Here is a 14,368-nt window from a genome sequence, read left to right as displayed (position 1 = left end):
TTTAAAATCTAGTAAAAAGAATTTTGTACTGGAGTTGAGATGAGAAGAGGGAGTTCAACCAAACAGCTGTCCTGAAGTATCAGACATTTTCCTTGGTACCTTCTGACAGATAATATCTTCTAAGAGAATAGAAAGTAACCACTCTGCCAAGAATGCCTCCTACTCCTTTAATCGTTATTTTTAACTTCAGGGCTAACTTTAAATGTTAACATTTCAACATCTCTCCTACAAAAGACGGATTCAAAGCTAATGGACCCTCCACAACTGACTGATCTTAAACTTTCAGGTTTCAGTCTGAAGTCCTCAAATCCTTGTTAGGCACCATCTGTGGGATGGAGCAGGGTAACACACAAACTCTGGCCATCAGTGTTCACAAATTTACTTGGTATTTAACATGAACTTGTCCTGTTTTATAATTTTGCTTGGCCAAAGACTGAAATGTTCAGCTCAGCTAAAACTTCCCAAGAGTTCCAGCTGGCAAACAAACAGAACTCACTAAATAACAGTGACCCACTTGATTTCAATGGTAAAAACAGATGCTTTGGGCAAAAATATTCAATTGACAGTTAAACTGGTTTAGGTATGTCACACTAAGATCACAAGCAGAAATTCAGCTTATTGCTTTAATGCTTACTGGCTGGACTGGAGTACTTTTGTAGCACAAATACACTGCACAACAGAGACAAGCACAGGAGAATCCATGCAACCTCCATCAATCTTCCTAAGGTTATTCCTATTATAATGAGTAATTGGGGGAAATAAATTATCTCTGCAATATGCAAAATGAAAATCTGAGCTGAAGGACAGATAATTACCAGCTTTGTTTGCTGTTCCTGTGCCCCCATCATCCCTCTCCCCCAGGAGCACAGGAGGTGTTTAAGGTAGAGAAGGAAATCCATGAAAGCTTTCAGCAGGCAGCAGTAACAACCAGCACACAACTCCACCTGCATTCTGCTTTTCTCACCAAGATCCCTTCAAACCAAATCATTATTGCATTATAAAACTTCTATGAACATGGTTTTGGGTTTTATGTACAACTATATAGTCACGGGCAACATTAAATACTTGCAAACCCACATTCTTAAATATAAATACAACCCTTCCCACACAGGATAAATCAGAAAGTGTGAAATATTTTAAGTAATATTAGAATACTCAAAAAAAATCACGTTTGAAAAACCAAAGGGAAAAAATAGCCAAATATTTAATACAGTTGTTATCAGAATTCAAGATAAATACCCCTGTTAGGCATAGGAACAACCTCCAACAACTGACCATTGGTACTCAATAACTTAAAAAATACCACACAGAATTTCAGCTGCTTCATTTCAGAAGGAAAAAAGGTTGTAAGGAAACTGGAGGTATGAGGAAATACTGAGGCATCTCTTTCCAAAAGGAAGTGAGCATGTCTAACTACTCACACAACACAAAAATAAACTGGAATATTTATTAGCTCAGAGAAACCAAACACAGCATACCCACAAAAACATTTACACCTGATCAAATATGTTAAACAAAGCAGCTCCACTAATTAGCTCTTTGATTACAACAACCATGAAGTGACTTTGTGAAACATTAAGGAACAGCATGAGCCATACTAGTGGAGCCAGAGTTTCAAATGAAGTGTTTTACTCTAAAAATAGTTGCATATTTCAAGTGTTGAAGCTGCTCGTATGCTGGGGCACGCGATGTCTGCTTCTGGGAAGCCACAGCACAGGAGTTAACTCACAAGGTCAAAAACTGCAGAAAACCCTGCTCTCACATGGCTCTGTTCTTTAACAGCACTGTGAGAATTATCCAGCATTTCCTTAGCAAAGCACTAAAATACAAAACAAAATTGGTATTTGAATGTTTTTTGAAGCAGCTGACTTCAAAAATACTTTCAGAAAGCCTGTAAACATTTACAACACAGTATGTGTATTAATACAACATTATTACTTTCAAGGTCAGTATTACACATGCAGTTTCTTGGAGCTACATATTTTGGTGTTATTTTTAACATCTGACAGAGCATCTTGTACTGTTGCAAGCTCTACACTGTTTACAAATACTCCCAAGCTGCAGCTGCTGACTCTACAGAGCATGTCTTGCCATAGCAGAAAGAAAAGTAATTTTAATTATCCATTAATGGCATTTTTTACAGCACTGTCTGCACTCATGTTCTGTAGATTGGCTTTGTAATTTTTCCACCTTTTGACAATTACATGGAACAACAGGATTTGGTTACAAGAATATCCATTTCTACAAAAGGTCAGAAAAGTCCAAGTACACTTGAGAGACACGTCTAACCCTGTTCAGATTATGGATGAACTCCACAGCCTCTCTCAGCAGGTGCTATTTCAGGAACCTCTACATTTGGCTTACTTTTTTAAATGGAAACATAGGGATAAAAAAAGCTGGTTTGAAATCAAATGCCAAGTTTCTGTTTTAATTCTTCATTCTCCCAAAATATTTAACCACCAGCACAAGAGCAGAAGGTAGCAGTAAACAACTTACCCACACAAGCATTTAGGAACAGCCAGTCAGTCTTTTTCATTCTATTTTTTATTTGCTTTAGTTTTTTGAAGTCAACTTCAAGCTCCTCCTTGCTGCCAACAGCTCCAGCCAATTCAATTCTTTGGAAGTCCATTTTCACATCAGATTCACGTTTGGTTGTTGGTGGAGATCTTCTTTGGCTATTACCACTGCTAGAGCTGCCTCTCCACCGAGCCCTGTCTTGCTCGTTTATGATGGAAGAAGCCTCTTCTGTGTCTGCCAGTTCTATTGCTTCGATGTTGTTGGGTCTGGGGTGGTCACACACAACACATTTCCTGGCCTTGGCCCAGTTTTCATATGTACAAACAGAACAAGTCCAGTGCTGAGCCCTCGTGTTGAGTTTATTTCTGTCATTGTACTCCTCACACGGATCCACGGCAAAAGGAACCGGCCTGGAGCCGGAGCCCGAGGACTGAGGCGACTCCGTGGGGCTCCTGGTCCTGCGCTGGGACAAGCACTGGGTACACCTTATAGCCCTTGGCCAGTTCAAGTACGTGCACATGTGGCACGACCATTTATTTGCACTTTCCATGCTGTAGGATGATTTAACCCTGGGTCTTGCACTGGAATCCGGGCAGATCAAAGGACTGCTCCCTCCTTCAGTGCTCGAAGGATCCCAGTCCCTCCCGATGTCACTGGAGCCACTTTTGAAAGGATCTTCTGTGATAATTGTTCCACTGGGTCTCTGGGCACGACACATGGTGCACTTGATTGCAGAAGGCCAATTCTCATATGTACAATACTCACAGGCCCATTTAATTCCACGCTCTGTCATCGTGCACTCCTTGAAATGAACTGCGGCGAGCAGAAAGCTGAGGGGTCAGAACACACCATCAGTACACAGAGCCAGCAAAGGAGCTGTTCAAAACAACAAATGAAGGAGATTTAACCCCGTGGATATAAAAATCAGGCTGGCCTAACAGGCAGTCTTTTTTATTTGATATTATTACAACATCTAAGGGGAGTAAAATCACTACCGGCATTTACATGCAAAATTTGGGATTTATTAGTGCAAAAATGAGTCCTACATTTCTGAAACTCTTCAAATTTGCAATTCCCAACAAATTCAGAATACTCATTAAGCACTGAGAACACTGGGGAAATGACCAGGACAGCTACAGAAACAAGTTATAAATATTAAATTATCAAAATAAAATTCAGTATGAATCCAGCAGTACAAGAAAAGGAACACAAAGTCTAGGTCCTGTAACAGACCTCACAGGATCTGGAAGGACAGAGTGTATCAGGTGGGCAGTTACACAGTGAGCAAGCAGTTCTGTCAGAAAAGGAGGGTGTTGGAATTTATATTAAATACTTACAATATGAAAATTTTAGAAATGTGCTTAACCAAGACTAGGTCTTGACTGGACATCACCTGTATCAGCGGTGTTACAAAGGGAAAATGCCACTTGAAAGCAAGCACAAGCTGTGTGTTGGCAGGCTAAGAGAGTATTTTCATGCTACAAATTCAGAATTCAACTCAATTCTAACTCACTTTTTCTCTAATGAAGAGGGGATTCTGTCTTCATGCTGGCTCAGACCTTTTCTTCAGATTGCCAAATATGAAGGATGAGACTAAGCAGATAACTATTCCTGTAAACAAAATGAAAACAGACTCATTACACGTTTCCTACTGGACCTGAGTAACCAGAAAGTTAATTATTAAATGCCACACCTATTCTAATCCCAATTTACTCAGTTAAACCCAGTCATGACCTGCTGAGGCCATGAGAGACTGGTTAAAATAAACCAATATTTATTAAAAAACAGTGGCTACACAAGCGGTCAATCTGCTGAAGTAAAAGAAGTAAATCCAAGCAACAAGTTCACACCAAAACACCCCTGAACACTCTCACTGCAATCTGAAACTTTGGATGGGGAGGGCAGAAAAAGCTTTGTGTAGGGCATAATAGAGGGAAAGGGTGAGGCAGGTAGATAAAGGACACACAGAAAACATACACAGCATTTCCTCCCTTACCCCAGAATAGTTATCCAGCATGAAAAACTCAACACAGTGCTGCTTTTAAGAAGGCAAAACTCATTAAATACAAACTTGTCACATCACTTGACTGACACTTATTTATCATATTGCCACTCTCTCAGCTAACAAAACCACCCAGAGCCTAGGAAACTAAAACTCACAACAGGATTAAATTCAAAACTAGACCTAAACCTAAAAATTAGTTAATACCTGCTCCCCAATTAGCCAGTGTTTTATGAGTTAGTTATTCTCCACTGAAATACCTTCACACACACCTTGCTCTATCAAGGCATAGCTGAACCTTCTACTGAAAGTTGCCAGCCTTACTCCTACTCTCTGCTCCGGAGGACTCCAGCACTGACCATGGGTTTTTTCCAAGAGCTCAAGTGATCTATTGAGCAGATCAGGTGGCTGCATGAATGAGGGGCTATCGCATGGCTGGGCCAGAGGAGAGGGCAGCACTATCCTTTTCCATAGCAATCCATATTTATGCTGCATGGAAGCCCAGGAGCAATCAGGAACACAGAAAGCTCTCTCATAAAGCTCAGGTTCCACGGTACTGCTCTGAACAGCCTGCAGAGCACTTCACTCCCACCTCTACATTATAAAACTGTGTCACACTGAGGAATGTGCTGAAAAGGCAATCACATTTCCTGCTGCTTCCCCTCCACCACTCCTGACAGATGTCCATGCTCATTTATAATGGGGAAAAAAGGAGCTGGATCATACCAGGTGCCCCATATCTGTGACAAAGTAAGTGAAAAATGCATATATACAGGAGAATATACATACACAGGAGAATACAGTAAGTGAACAATACATATATACAGGAGAATACAAAGTTAATTTAATTTTACTAAAGGTGATTTTCCAAGGAAGACTTGGGAATTTTAAGGAAAAATTTCTTTACTCTGCCAAAGCGCCTCCTGTACGAGCACACTAGACACTAGATTTATCTATTCCATTTGGTCAAAGCTTTTCCCTCAATTCCCAAAATAAGGTTTTTAATTACTTTCTTAATAAGCTTCTTCTCTCTAGAAACAGTAGAGGTTTTTAGGAATTCACATTTTGCAGTTAGAAACACGGGAGAGTTGAACAGGGTTTTCAGAACAGAGAAGGCAGGAGCACAGTGCCCATGCACCTGCCCACTGCCACCAACAGGTTGTGACACCAAGGACTACCAGAAGTGACTGTCCCAATACTCCAATGCTTGAGAATAATTCCTTCTGCAGGAGAAGTTGGTTTGGTTGGAGTAGGTGATGCTTCCCATCAAATCTATATACAGTCTGTGATGGGTATGTGTAACTGTAAATGGTTTCTTTCCCTGCCCTGGTTTGTAAGGCCTTAAATAAAACAGTTCCCACTGCAGACAAATCCCAACCCACATTTGGGATGGGTATGAAAACAAGACATCATCTGTTTTAGTGATATTAAGACTGGGAAAGGAGATTGCAGCTCAAGTTGGAAAGCAGCTGGTTGCAAAAACAATCCAAGCAAGTACTGAGATACTGCTCAGGAAACAAAACAGCTCAGGACATCCCACCTTACAGGAAATCTTTCATCCATATCACAAGATCAGCTTTTTAGCTGCAATTATTTTTGGTGCCACTTAAAAAGCAGATGCTCTCAGACATAATTCTTAGAGAGGATGAGTATGTGCAGCTCTGAAAGCCTCTGAGATATGAGCTCACCACCTCTGAACACAAGGCCTCGGGTTATTATGAAGTAAAGAACATAAAAAGGCTCAACAGAGCAACACAATTTCTCTTCCTTGACAGCTCTGCCACCACCAAGTACAGTGAGGAAATTCAGCATTGGGGTTTTTACTGTTTTTTACTTGATCTGACCTCCAATTCTACCCACCACAGTAGCTCCCACAGGTGGGTCTGGTGGGAGCAGAGCTGGAGGTCACAGACACCAGACCCATTTAATTCATTTACATCAGGAATGCAGTGACAGGACAAGGGGAAACGGCTTCACATTGAAAGGGAGTAGGTTTAGACTGGGTACCAAGAATAAATTGTTCCCTGTGAGGGTGGGAAGGCCCTGGCAATCTGTGGAACCCAGGCTGCCCCTGGATCCCTGGAAGTGGCCAAGGGGCTTGGAGCACGAGGGACAGTGGAAGGTGTCCCCACCCATGGCAGGGGATTGGAACAGGATGAGCTTTAAGGTCCCTTCCAACTCAGACCATCCTGTGATTCTATGATTTACTGATGATACAGCATCACCATCCAGCCACAGCAGTTTGAAGCTCATTACATTTTTTCCCAATTACTTCTTTGACTCTGTTTTCATGTCAACTTGTTATTTTGGATTCCTCCCAGAGGAGCAGCTGAATCACAGAGCGCCTCCTCTGACAGAGAAATAGCAACACAGTGACTGTGGAGTGCAGGTGCATGCCTTTATGTCCAAAAAGCACCAGCAGACAAGAAACTAAAACCCACAAAACTTCAAACAAATTCCAGTTGATCAGTTTAGACAGTGTGCTGTGTATCTTCTGGACATACTTGTAGAGTAACTCAATACACTGAAGAGAAAAATACATTAAGTTCTGTATAAAGAACAAAAAAACAAATCAAAACCTTATCAGATCACCCTTTTACTACATGTAGTCAGTTGTAAAAGGTGACCCAGAATAACTTTTTTTTTTTTGCTTTGCTTCTATTTTTAAGAACATTCTTCTTTTTGGGTGCAAAGGAAAACACCAAACAGCTCACACAAACTGGGAAGAAACAAAGAAGGTCTCAAATACCACTTTTATGACAGATACACTACACTCCCTCAATTTAATTATTCTCTGTGTCCAGAAGTTGTTTTTCCTTTGGCTCAAACAAGGAACAATATGGAGCTCCACTTCATTAAAGCATCAAGCCCTCCCAGCACACAGGCCAGATGCTGATTGAGACCAGTCCACACCACAGATTTCTGCTGGGATGGTGCTGGCATCTGTGCTGGCTGAAACCTTACATAATCACACCAATCAAATCACTGCTCCCACCTCCAATTCATTTGGTTCATGTCTATGGATTTTCAAATCAAACTACTTTGTGTTTACAGGCAAAAGGGAGCCCAAGGTGCCAGCTCCAGCCTTCAGCAAGGCTTGCAAGGGGAATCAGGAACCACCTCCTTCCCCCCCCTGTGCCTCTCACAGCCTGCTCCAAAAAGAAAGGCAGACTGGTTTCTTTACTTTAAAAACACTAAAGCAACGTTTCACATGAACACAATAAGCAGAAGTACCTTTTTCTGAAAGAAAGGGATCTCTATAACCAAATGCAGAATCTATTTATTCAGCACTTCAGGAGTGTAGAAGTAAAACCTTTCACAAATCCTAGCCTTAATTTTCCAAGGTGGACATTTACTGACTTTCTTCTCTTACCTTACCAAACTTACTCTGCCTTCAGCTATTTGCTCTTCTTTCTCAATAGCTCAGTACAAGCCTCCACAGATCAGTACATTAAAAGCAGAAAGCTTCAACCTGGGCTTCTGCAGTTTGATGGGAATGAACAATAAGCTCCATTGTCATCTCCTCAAATTAATTTTAATAAAATTAAGAACCCTGACCCTGTCAATGGAACAAACAGATCAGATCAGCACTTAATCTGGAAGCTTTGCAGTAGTATCTATGTATTATAACAAAGAATGGAAAGATTACTGTGAAGCCACAAACATGGAAGCATTTTGTGCATTAGCCCAAACACACTGAAGCAAGGAATTTAACAAACAAGCCCCGTTTGCTTTGGGTGTTAGGACAGTTCTTTAAAAAGGCAATGTCACTGTCATCTCAGTAAAAGAGCACTGGAATGATTTTCTGCAAGCTGCTCTCCGAGGTGGGGGTTTTACATAGGAAATGTTGATTTCCTTACAGAACACCAGCTGGCTGAGCAGTGCCTACAGCAGGAGCGGGACCCAGGCTGCAGCAGCCCAGAATGCAGAAACCCAGAAACCTTGGCAGCAAACAGACACCAGCAGGGCTGGGAGGCTCTGCCTGCACCATCCTCCCATCCTCAGGGCTGCCCCAAACACACCTGGATCCCTCTGCTCTCCCGAGGAGGGGAGCTGGGACCAGGCTGCTGTCTCAGAGAAGCATCACCCACCTCAGACTGGCACAAATCTCAATTCCATTAAACACCCAATCACTCCCATGCACATCACAACACAATTCATAAACTACAGCACTAATGGTGCATGAGAAAAAAAAACCTGTAAATAGTCACACAGTTGCAATGAAAATATTTTCAATCTAGCATGGTAAGTGACTTCTAACATTTTCTTCAGTTCTGACAGCCCAGATCACCAAAAATACTCCTCACTGCAGATTTTTAGCTATGACCTGCCTCACTACCTTAAACTTTTGTAAGTGGGGAATGAGTTAAAATCCAGGCAACTTCAGCTCTCACATAGAAACACATGGCAAGAAACACAGTTCTCTTAACCAAAAAAAGCAAGAAAGTAAGAATTAACTTCTGAACACATTCAGAAGTCTGTTCACTGGGTGAATTCAGATGGGTTTCATTTACTTAAAATTAATAAAAAATTGTTTTCATTCTGCTTTACGGATTCGTGTCTCATTTCAAAGCTTCTTAAACCTACTTTATTAGGTATTTATGGTATTCAGAAAAATTACGCTGATTTTGCTTCAGCTTTCTTTTCAATATTCTGTTCACACTTCCAACCCAACTGCTGACTTTTCATAAGCACAAGAATTTATATGCAGCTTTCATGCAAGAGGATGTCCAATTTTGCTAATGCTCCATGCACTAAGAATGAAAACATCTGGGAGGTTTCTGACCTTTGGAGACATCTGAAATACAAGACTGACAATGAACTTTAGGTCTACAACTTAATGTAAACAGATGTGTCTGCAAAAGCTGGAAATTCATTACAGAATTAACAGATATTTGAGAATAGTAAACATTTTCTCTTTCTGCTGTCTTTATTTTTATTTTAATGTTTATCTCTTGAAGCATTTCTGTGCTCTTAGCCACTACAGTTAACCCTCTTGTGTAATTTGCATGGTGCAAGTTTGCATTTTGTTCATTACTCATCTCAAATGGGTCAAACTCCATCCAGCTCTATTATACTTGTGACTAAAAGATAGGGAAATCTTAACTGCTGAAAATAATCTATAAAACCCAGTAGCAGCAGCTTGCAGATCAGTGCCCTTTCTTTGCCAGGGCTGTTCTTTTGTTTTGTTTTAAGCTCAATTAAAAGTGAATGAGTGTCCAGATGAGATGTTACTGCACGTTAGGATGGACTAAATACGACTGCTTAGAAACCATTTGGGCAAACAAGGGTAAGCAGTTTAACTGTTACATAATGCACAGCATCTCCCACACAATACTAATCAAAAGCCAAGCAAAATTACTTAAAATAATGAGCTATGATAGAAGATTTGCATAAATACAGCCAGCAGCATTTAATGAATTTGACCACGAACAGCAACAGATGAACACTGACTTAAGATCTACAGTAACAAACATACACAATAAAACAACAGAACTGTTAAAATTGCTTTTTTTAAAAGGCATTAGCCTTGGACAAAGTACAGAAGTTGAACAAGATGTTTCTTTATAAAAAGTGAGGTCAAATCCAAAAACAGTTTATCTGTGTTTAGGCTGTGCCTCAAACACCAGACCCATTTTTGTTTAGCTCTCAGCTATCCTCGCACACCAGGAGGAAAACCAGATGTCAGGCTCTGACTGCAAACACACTGTGCAGTCAGACATCAAACCCTGAGACACTTCAACCTGTCCAAGGGCAGGAACATTACACCCAGACTTGAACATTTTCTTGTCATTATCTGTAAGTTTTCAATGTTTCTCCCGGCGCTGATTTACGTCCGGAGATAGCTCAGGGATGCCACTTGCTCGGTTTCTCGGCTGTTTAGGCTGTCTGGGTGTTCTGGAAAGGCCCAGGGATGGCCTTGAAGAGCCCGGCGCTTCAAAGGACGAGGAGAGACTTCTGATCTTGTCTCTTGGTGTTTATTAATTGTTTATCTAAAAGATTTTCTTTCAGCCCGACAGAGGTCTGCACAGCAAGTCAGCCATGGGCACACTCCCGAAGCCCCCGGGTGGTCACTTATCTTTATACCCGAAGTTACGTGTACAATATTTATCATTTTTCTCCAATACCTTCTACCCTTATTAACCGGTGCACTTCTAGTAATAACCAATCCCAAAGTGCCACCATCACCACAGAAGATGGAGGCCAAGAAGAAGAAGAAGAAGGACAGGACACGCCCCAATTCCTCCATCTTACTTCTTTAGACCCCCCTGTACCAAAATCCTAAACCCTGTGTTTTACACTCTAATTAACTTATCCCTTCACCATTCACCCAGTGAAATCCTCCCATCCTCATACAGGTGTCATTTCCTGTGTAGGATCAAAATCCAGCTGTATGGTTTTCTGTGTTGCTGTTCTGGTGGCCTGGAAAGGCCCAGGGATGGCCTTGAAGAGCCGACGCTTCAAAGGACGAGGAGAGACTTCTGATCTTGTCTCTTGGTGTTTATTAATTGTTTATCTAAAAGATTTTCTTTCAGCCCGACAGAGGTCTGCACAGCAAGTCAGCCATGGGCACACTCCGCGAGCCCCCGGGTGGTCACTTATCTTTATACCCGAAGTTACGTGTACAATATTTATCATTTTTCTCCAATACCTTCTACCCTTATTAACCGGTGCACTTCTAGTAATAACCAATCCCAAAGTGCCACCATCACCACAGAAGATGGAGGCCAAGAAGAAGAAGAAGAAGGACAGGACACGCCCCAATTCCTCCATCTTACTTCTCTAGACCCCCCTGTACCAAAATCCTAAACCCTGTGTTTTACACTTTAACTAACTTATCCCTTCACCATTCACCCAGTGAAATCCTCCCATCCTCATACAGGTGTCATTTCCTGTGTAGGATCAAAATCCAGCTGTATGGTTTTCTGTGTTGCTGTTCTGGTGGCCTGGAAAGGCCCAGGGATGGCCTTGAAGAGCCGACGCTTCAAAGGACGAGGAGAGACTTCTGATCTTGTCTCTTGGTGTTTATTAATTGTTTATCTAAAAGATTTTCTTTCAGCCCGACAGAGGTCTGCACAGCAAGTCAGCCATGGGCACACTCCGCGAGCCCCCGGGTGGTCACTTATCTTTATACCCGAAGTTACGTGTACAATATTTATCATTTTTCTCCAATACCTTCTACCCTTATTAACCGGTGCACTTCTAGTAATAACCAATCCCAAAGTGCCACCATCACCACAGAAGATGGAGGCCAAGAAGAAGAAGAAGAAGGACAGGACACGCCCCAATTCCTCCATCTTACTTCTTTAGACCCCCCTGTACCAAAATCCTAAACCCTGTGTTTTACACTTTAACTAACTTATCCCTTCACCATTCACCCAGTGGAATCCTCCCAGTCCTCATACAGGTCTCATCTCCTGTGTAGGATCAAAATCCTGCCACCAGACACTTCTGGCAACATTCCAGGATTCCCGAGCCCCCCAAGGGTGGTCTCGGCCTCTCTGCACCTCCATCCTGAGGTGCTGAGATCCCACAATTATCCCCTGGACCTCCTCAACGCTGGCTGACCATAAATCACTGCAGGGCTCCCCAGGCAGTCACCGTGGGGAGGAGGAAAAGCACCTGGCTCCCAAGGAAACAGGGAACACACGCTCAGCACCCACCACGGGCACTTGGCTGCCAATTCACGACAAGCCACATCCACACACGGCCAAGGACTGCCTTTGGTAAAGGATTTGCTGGTGGAATCCACTTCAGGCAAGTCCCAGCTCGAGTGAGCCAAACAAACCACACTCATTCTATCCAGTTCTTCCCAAGATGCTGGCAAGGCAGCAAAGTATCAGACAGAGGGGAAAAGAAAAAATAGTAGCAAAATGCCGTTATCACAGCACACCAAGTCCACTAGTGTGGATGCTGCTGCTTACCACAGTGCAAAGAACTAATGTTAAATACCACAGGAAAAACAGATCCAAACTCCTTCTAAAGACACTGACACCAGTTTGGGTTTTTTTTAATCACCTTTTTTTAACCATATGATTAGTAATCTGTCTCATATCTCTGAGTTAATCACTGCAGGGTACTCTGCACTCCTGGAAAGTTGCAGAGTAGCAGCTCTAAAACAGTAATAGCAGGTTCTGGAGTGGGAGTAAGTTTCTACTAAAGGCAACACTGAACAACCTTCTTTAAATAATCCTTTTTTAAAGCCATGAGGTGACATTTCTTTTTATCCCTGCACAGCTAAACAGTAATGGGGAGGTCAAAAATCAAAAAGTAACTAGTCCAGCAGCCCATGTGAGCCCTTCAGCAAGATAAAAATGAGCTCAGCAGGCACCCAGTAAGGAGAAGCCTCTGCAGGTAAAACCTGAAGCCAGTGGCCCATCTGTCAGAGGGTGTCAGTGACAGCAAAGGCCAGGACAGAACACTCCTGACTTCCCAGGCACTGAGAACCAGCACCACCCAAAGCAGATCATCAACACCTCTTGAACCCAGGAGCTGCAGACTGAGGCTGTTCCAGGGCAGTCCTGAAATAACAGCAAGGAATAAACATGCCAGCTGTCTGCACAGATCCCTGCTCAGATACTGGGAAGAGGACTGGAGACTCAAGGAATACTTTCAAGGCCATCAGCCACCAGTCAAGTTCTCACAGGGCACTTATGGTCCCAACAACCACAAAAAAAGAATCTCTCATAAACCAGCAATCATCAAACAAACTTCCTATTTTTTTGCTGGAATTATACACATTTATGAGATTGATGACAGACATTTTTCTTTCCAGATAATCAACAGACTGCACCAAGAACCACAGAGCTTTTAAATGAGTGGACCTATAAAAGTGTGTGTAAATTCAAAGTCACAAAAAGATTACTGAGCAAAATAGCTCTAATACACTGAAAAAAACCCAAAAAAAACAATAACAACAACCAACCAAAGAAAAAAACACATCACTCAAGTTTATTTTTCCTTCTAGTCACAGATATCACGGTTCCAACAGTTTTCTTTAGCTCAGGAACCCCAACTCCTGAATATGTAGAAGTTACCAAGAAAACAAACATACTCTACTGAAGTTTCTTAATGCCCACAAACTCCTCAATAACCCCAACTTTCTCTGTTTTATTAAAAACAGCTTCTCAGGACCAGATGCTGAATCAAAGTGAAGTCAAAGAGCCACATGGAGGATTTTGAAACCTGAACAGTTGATTACAGAAGTAATGGCAAACAGAACCCAAATGAAACAAAGCAGCACCGTGCCCTGGCTCCTGGCACAGCAGGAGGAGAAGCTGCAGCCTCCTGGCTCAGCAGCCACAGCTCCAGACACAAATCCCACTCACACAGCCCCACTTCCATGTGCCAGAGCAGACACAAGTCCATCCTTCCAGCCCCACATTCCCTGGACAGCAGCTTACATGGATATTTTCACTTTGTACCTTGTTCTCAGCACTACAGGTATTTTCAGCTCGGTTCTGAAAAGATCTTAAATCCTGTGTCATCTGCAGTAGTAAAAACAGTTCTTAATTTAAAATTTGCAAGCCATTCTTAGGAAGGAAAAAAAGGAATCCAACTTAGTAGACCATAATAAAAATAAACAAACAAACACAACAACAACAAACCGTGCAGTAGTATCCTTGTCTTAAGAACAAGCAAACAGATTACATCAAGACAAACCCAAATAACCAAAGGGAAAAATGCCAACCTCATTACATCTGCTGTGCAGCAGAAAATGCAAAAGGGCTGCAAACGTGGCTGCTTCCTAGGCAAGATGCTCTGCACACACCAGTCACCAGCAATGCTTCCATTTGTTACCTGCCCATGTTCCTTGCAAAAAAATCTCCTTTTCCTTCTGCTTTCTTG

General features: G+C 42.0%; 1 protein-coding gene across 3 annotated transcripts in view; it reads right to left on the bottom strand.

Annotated features, from left to right (window-relative positions):
- The window catches only part of ZRANB1 (zinc finger RANBP2-type containing 1), a 43,408-nt gene that overhangs the window by 25,665 nt on the left and 3,375 nt on the right, over positions 1-14,368 (bottom strand). For 2 of the 3 annotated variants that reach the window (XM_058810860.1, XM_058810862.1), the window contains exons 2-3: positions 4,031-4,128; positions 2,497-3,347 (exon numbers count right to left, since the gene is read on the bottom strand). In XM_058810860.1, the coding sequence (XP_058666843.1) occupies positions 2,497-3,310 (814 nt within the window). In that variant the 5' untranslated portion in view covers positions 3,311-3,347; positions 4,031-4,128. Of the gene's footprint in view, positions 1-2,496; positions 3,394-4,030; positions 4,129-14,368 lie in introns of all 3 variants that reach the window. The other variant, XM_058810861.1, reaches the window with a different exon arrangement.

This window comes from Ammospiza caudacuta, chromosome 9 (assembly GCF_027887145.1).
Source record: "Ammospiza caudacuta isolate bAmmCau1 chromosome 9, bAmmCau1.pri, whole genome shotgun sequence".
Classification (NCBI taxonomy): Eukaryota; Metazoa; Chordata; class Aves; order Passeriformes; family Passerellidae; genus Ammospiza; species Ammospiza caudacuta.
The sequence above is the reverse complement of the archived record's forward strand: the minus strand, read 5'-3'. Positions and strand labels throughout refer to the sequence as shown.